Source organism: Mustela erminea, chromosome 7 (genome assembly GCF_009829155.1).
Source record: "Mustela erminea isolate mMusErm1 chromosome 7, mMusErm1.Pri, whole genome shotgun sequence".
NCBI lineage: Eukaryota > Metazoa > Chordata > Mammalia > Carnivora > Mustelidae > Mustela > Mustela erminea.
This window is the reverse complement of record NC_045620.1, coordinates 22,860,867-22,866,855: the sequence shown is the minus strand read 5'-3', so window position 1 is coordinate 22,866,855 and position 5,989 is coordinate 22,860,867. Positions and strand designations below refer to the sequence as shown.

The following is a 5,989-nucleotide window of genomic DNA, read 5'->3' as shown; positions in this document are numbered from 1 at the left end:
CCGAGGCGGCGACAGTCCTCTGCTACGGGCTCCCGGAAGTTCTGCTCCGCGCCCCGGAAACAGTTCCTCCGGTCGCGGGCGCGCTCCGCCTCGCGTTCTGTGTGAGACGTAGAGCTGAGCGACCGAACCCGCGAACGAGGTGAGGTGGGGGACACCGCGGCGCGGGGACCCGAACACTAAGAGGGTGATGGAGTCGGGTTACACGCTTATTTTCCTCCCTGGACGTCCCCGAACCCTTGGATCCGCTCCCCACCCCTCCTCCTCCGGCCCCCGCCCTATTCGGGGCCGGCGGCTAGGCCCACACTCCCCTAACCTTCGAACCCCGCAGATGCCGGTGGCCGTGGGGCCCTACGGGCAGTCCCAGCCGAGCTGCTTCGACCGCGTGAAGATGGGCTTTGTGATGGGCTGCGCAGTGGGCATGGCGGCCGGGGCGCTCTTCGGCACGTTTTCCTGTCTCAGGTGAGGGGCGCGGGCGGTGATCTCTGGGCGGGACTACCGGACCTGCCCGTCCCGCGCCTCTTGGCCGGCAGCCTGGATAGAGCCTACTTCGTTTCAGTTACCTTGCTGTCCTTTAACGAGCGAGACAGATTTCCTACTCACCTTCAGTCTGCAAGGAAAGGTTGGAAGCCTCGGCGCTTGAGAATACGAGTTCTGACTCAAACTGAAAGTCAGAAATTCTGACTCTACTCCTTCTGTAACCTTAAGCACGTTGGAGTCTGGGTTTCCTTAAGTGTGGAAAGAGGTCAGTAACATCTACCTCATAGAGTTGTAAGGATCTAATCAGAGCACACGTACCAAAGAATGTGGCATATATTAAGTGCTCAATAAATGGTTGTTGCTACTGTCGTGCTATTTTTATTTCTAATTGCGCATCGTGAAACTAAGTTGAGCGATTTTACTGTCCGGCAAACAAGATATAGATACGAAGCAGATAAACTCTAAATCTACACCCTAAATGTCATTTTCACGTGTAGTAATTATTCCTTTTCCACAGTGTAAGTTACCATTTACTGAGCACTTACCCAGTGTGAATCACTGGTCTAAATGCTGCATGTGTTCTCACAACAATCCCGTGGTTATGATCCCCATTTCAGAGTTAGCACAGCCTGTAAATTGCAGAGCTGAGGCATGAACACAGATCGTCACAATCATTGCTATAAACCGGGAAACCATCAGAAAGACAAATGTCTTTATTGGAGCGTATGGATGTTTTATACATAGATTATATCCTGGAGGTAAAAGCAAAACAAAAAACTAGTGTCTCAATCTACTTTGCATCAGTTGCCTCCCACAAACTGAAGGCAGGTCATAGGATATTCATCAGAATACCCTTAGAGACCCTGATGCATTGTTTTCTTAGTTATTACCCACCTCAGGTGGGAAGATAATGTCTAGGCTTCAAGAGTAATTTACTAGGAAAACAAATTGGAAAGGGGCAGTTAATGCCATTTCTTGTATTTTTGTTCCCAGTTGGCCCCATCTTCGTTTCCTCCTCTTTTAGGATCGGAATGCGGGGTCGGGAGCTGATGGGCGGAATCGGGAAAACCATGATGCAGAGTGGCGGCACATTTGGCACATTCATGGCCATCGGGATGGGCATCCGATGCTAATCAGAGCAATGGTTGCCCAGTACAGCTACCCCTTCTCATCAGTCCCAGCTCATGTACTATAATAAAACAAGTCTTTGAGTAGTCGGAGTGTGTTAAAGGCATTTTTTTCTTCACTTTCCACCTATAACCCATCTTAGAGAAAGGCAGGCCAATGAGTAGGTTTGTGGTCTGTTTCTTAAATCCTGTTAATCCAAAATCCATGCCTGGAACTTACTGTGGATTCTAATAAACTACTCTTCAACCCCATAAGGTTGATGCTGTTCTCACCATTTTAAAGATTTATTTATTTGACCGATCACAAGGAGGTAGAGAGGCAGGCAGGGATGGGGGGACAGGCTCCCCGATGAGCAGAGAGCAATGTGGGGTTCTATCCCAAGACCCTGGGATCAGGACCTGAGCCGAAGGCAGAGGCTTTAACCCACTAAGCCATCCAGGTGCCCCTGTTCTCACAATTTTGAAGGTGAAAAACTAAGTCTAGATTTCCTCAAGGTTGCACTGCACAAGGTAGTGTTAACCCAAGTCTAATTTCCAAAGTTATGCTCATCCAAAAATTATCCTTCAGATTTTGTGCAGACTTCAGAAAAACAAATAATCCACTGGAAATCAAATTCAACAAACTGACACAATGTAACTTAATGTCATAAACCTCCCAATTTTCTAACCAACTATACAGGAGTAGGTCTATTTTATAAAATGACCCACTTCTATATACACACATTCAGTTAATTGGGCTCATAAAATCGGTTCTTTGTAATAAGGCCAAGCACCTCTCCCCTACTCCAGCCACACAGCCCTTGACAGACTGCTTTGAACTGAATTGCCCCTCAAGGAAAATGGTAACATGATGATGGACATAAGAAACTACACTGGCAGGGGCGCCTGGGTGGCTCAGTGGGTTAAAGCCTCTGCCTTCAGCTTGGGTTATGATCCCAGGGTCCGGGGATATAGCCCCACTATCCCCACATGAGGCTCCTGCTCAGCAGGAAGCCGGCTTCACCCTCTCCCACTGCTTTTGTTCCCTCTGTGTGTCTGTCAAATTCTTTAAAAAAAAAAAAAAAAAAAAACCAAAAAACTACACTGGCATTATTTGGGGGGTCATAAGGACACTACCAAAATAGCTACAGCAGCTAGCTTTTCCAGTGTGGGATGCTGTCTCAGGAATGATTACTTCTAACATTCACTTCGAATTCACATAAATTACTTTGTCACACTACTCAGATTACTTGTACCACATTTGCTTTAGTATCATTTACAACCCAAATTTCATTCTGTGGCAGTAGGGAAATGTTTTAACACCACCTCTTTTTAACATGAGATTATAATTAAGTTTGCTGCCCCAGCTCCCCGGGAAGTAATGACAGAACAAAGCAGATAGAGTATCAATCAAGAATAAAAAATTTAATTATGAAGATACTTTGGGAAAGAAAAAACTGTTAAAGTAGTAAGTCTGCCCCCCAAAACACTGCTGCCTATTGTTGAAAAATAAACTTGCATCTTGAAAATTTCCTTTAGGTTCAGTAACTGAAGCAATTATGTAATTTTCAGTATCCATCAGAAAGGATTGGTTGGTATAAAATCGTGATGCCTCCAGATTCAACTGATTATTTTCACAAATGAATAAACCTATAAAATTTGTGCCTTACCACTAATAAATCAATAGAGTAGAAAGCAGCAGGTGAGGAAATCAATACTGGAAGTTAATCATTCCATCAGGAGCAACATGGCCTATTCAAAGGTTCAAGGTAGATACAAAACCTCGAAGCAGAGTTCAGAATATAAATGGCTTGTTGCCTAATACACTTAAAGCTCAATTCCTTAATAAAATAACATGCAGCTCAATCAGTTTGGGAAAATCAGTTAAATGTTTCAACTTTTAACCATTTTGGTATTTAAATAGTGAAACATTTTTTCACAGAGATGACCTAACATAGTAGAGACTTAAGAATACCCAGGTTTAAGGGCTAAATAAATTTCATTTTCTTGTTGGAAAATCCCTAAGGTTTTGATTCATTACCCTAAATAGTACAGTGCTAAAATATGGTGAAATGGAGAAATGTACAAAACAACTTTTTTGTTTGGGCAACAATCTTCCCAAACTCTCTGCACACTACGCATTTTCCCCAAGAAGGAAGTCTTGAATAACTACTAAAAGTCAAAGAAACTAATATTCTACTTTCAAGTTTCTATGACTTCAAAACATTTCAAAAATGAAGATTTCTTGTGGCCTTTTTAAGAGAATTTTATTTGAGTGGTTCTTACAAAGGTTGTTGCAATATGAAAGTCATTTGTTTGATAGAAATATCAAGCTGTCTTGTCAAACACACTAAGTAACCCAAAAATATATTTCAGAGCTCACAGAGCTTAAAAAGAGCAAAGATTATATGCAACCAGACAAAACCTATTTCTGCATTTCCTATTTCTTGCTCAGACTGCTCTGCTTACCAGACTGTCACTAAACATCTTGAGGAAATGCAGGGATCATTTTGTTTGGAATCTTAGACACATCAGAACACATAATATTTACAAAGAAACTTTTACAGATACATTAATTGAAAAGATAGCATCCAGAAATGTAATCTTGAAAACTCCTTTTCTTGCCAATTGATCACGATGCAAGATGAGATGTTAATCAAACAGCCCTTTAGCTGTCTTGAATTTCCATACACTAAATGTGTACTCCAGAAACCTCTGCTAAACCATTAGCCAAGTATCAACATTAGTGAAACGTGTTATGTAACTGCTGTGTAAAAAGTTAGGCTTCTGAAACATTAAAAACATAATTACATCCCTGTCTGCCTTTTTACATTAAGCACATCTGTTCCCCCCCTAGAGCTATTCCTATAGATCCTTAATGTAAATTTCTACATGTACATTTAAAAGGCAGAACAAGAGAACAGCTTTGTATACAGTGGGATTTGCTAGTTAGGGATAATGAGCACACTGCATTCCTGTTAACATTTTTATTTTTTCAAGGTAACAGGAATTGTATACAAATGACAGTAGACCCTTGCCTCTTTATTTTTATCTAAATAAAAGATAACTCAAGATGAATTCTCAAGAAAGAAAAAAAGCTATGTACATAAGGGACTATATCTTCCTTCATCGTCTACTTGGAACCAGTAGTTGTGTTGCTGTCATAGAATCAGGGAAGAGGTTGTGGTAAGTTGGAAGAGGTACATATGCTGCTGTTATCATTTTACCTGTTGAAAGAAGCAGATACGAGGGTTTAGCATTTTCACTTAAATTACATCCTTCATAATAATCACGCAGAAAAACAGATGAAACTCACCAGCAAACCACCTGCCATGCAATGCATTGACAGCAGCAATGGCTGCAGCAATTGATGGGCACTTCACATACACGTTGCCCTGAAATACAATTAATAAAAAGATAAGGGATGTATACAATTTTTCCAAATTTCCTGTAAATAAAAAAAAAAACACCTCAGAGCTCTATAATCAAATACTTTCGCATTAGCTAGTATGTACACCTAGAAATTTAATGAAATTAATTTACCCTCCCTGAACTTGTGTTCTTTTTTTTCTATGACTTGAAAGCAGCTAAAGAATGAAGATGCCAGAATTTCATGGCAAACTTTCAACACTACCAACAACATTGCCACACTATGGTCTGATCTAATCTTATTATTAGAGGAGTGTCCTTATGTTGGGGAATATATATTTAGTCACTATGTTAAAATTTATCAGAATTAAAAAACAAAACAAAAACTTCCTGGGACAGCGGTGGTATGTCCCAAGTACATGTATGAAGGCTAAGTCATAAGAGTAAAACATCCTATCTTTATTAATATCGACCACCTGAGATGAGGTGCATAAAGGGCAGATTAAACTTTTCTGGCTTTAGAGGGGAAAAAAAATACCTGAGCTGAATTTTTGTCAACATAAATATGAATAACTCCTCCATGTTTATTACATTCTTCAATCACATCATCCTTAATCTCTGTATCCCATCCAACTTCTTCTTCTCTGTTAAGAGACAAGTATTAAGGTCTATTAGACACCATTCAAACTTTTAAAAGTTACATATTCATCTGTATAAAAATAGGTCAAGTATGAATTCACTTAACTAATTTAAAAATTGATGTTAGCAGTGTAGTGCATTGGAGAAAATAAACGGGGTTTAAGGCACTGTTTAGAACAAAGCTTAATGAATTTTTTAAAAAGACTTTGAGAGAGCTGGTGCCCAGGTGTGCACACAAGCATAGGGAGGGGCAGAGGGAGAAAGAGAAGCAGACTTCCCACTTATCCCAGGAGTCCAACATACCAGGCTTGATCCCAGGAACCTGAGACCATGACCTTAGCCAAGTCAGATAATTACCAACTGAGCCACCCAAACATCCTAGATTATGAATTTCTTAA

General features: G+C 40.8%; 2 protein-coding genes across 7 annotated transcripts in view; one reads left to right on the top strand and one right to left on the bottom strand.

Annotated features, from left to right (window-relative positions):
• Positions 1-52: 52 nt before the first annotated feature.
• ROMO1 (reactive oxygen species modulator 1) lies at positions 53-1,694 on the top strand. Its single transcript, XM_032350810.1, has 3 exons — positions 53-139; positions 329-459; positions 1,502-1,694. Exons 2-3 carry the CDS (start codon positions 329-331, stop codon positions 1,608-1,610), a joined length of 240 nt encoding a protein of 79 aa, XP_032206701.1. The 5' UTR covers positions 53-139; the 3' UTR covers positions 1,611-1,694.
• Positions 1,695-3,828: 2,134 nt separating this feature from the next.
• Positions 3,829-5,989, bottom strand: part of RBM39 (RNA binding motif protein 39) — a 32,375-nt gene continuing 30,214 nt past the window's right edge. For all 6 annotated transcript variants that reach the window (XM_032350804.1, XM_032350805.1, XM_032350803.1 and 3 more), the window contains 3 exons: positions 5,491-5,596; positions 4,900-4,978; positions 3,829-4,810 (listed from right to left, as the gene is read on the bottom strand). In XM_032350804.1, the coding sequence (XP_032206695.1) occupies positions 4,710-4,810; positions 4,900-4,978; positions 5,491-5,596 (286 nt within the window). In that variant the 3' untranslated portion in view covers positions 3,829-4,709. The remainder of the gene's footprint in view (positions 4,811-4,899; positions 4,979-5,490; positions 5,597-5,989) is intronic.

What these genes read in the sequence shown, in the direction of transcription:
- ROMO1 (XM_032350810.1), top strand. Translation starts at nt 329, where the DNA reads ATGCCGGTGGCCGTGGGGCCCTACGGGCAGTCCCAGCCGAGCTGCTTC. An exon ending in GGCACGTTTTCCTGTCTCAG is followed by an intron (nt 460 to 1,501) that starts GTGAGGGGCGCG and finishes CTCCTCTTTTAG; the next exon opens with GATCGGAATGCGGGGTCGGG.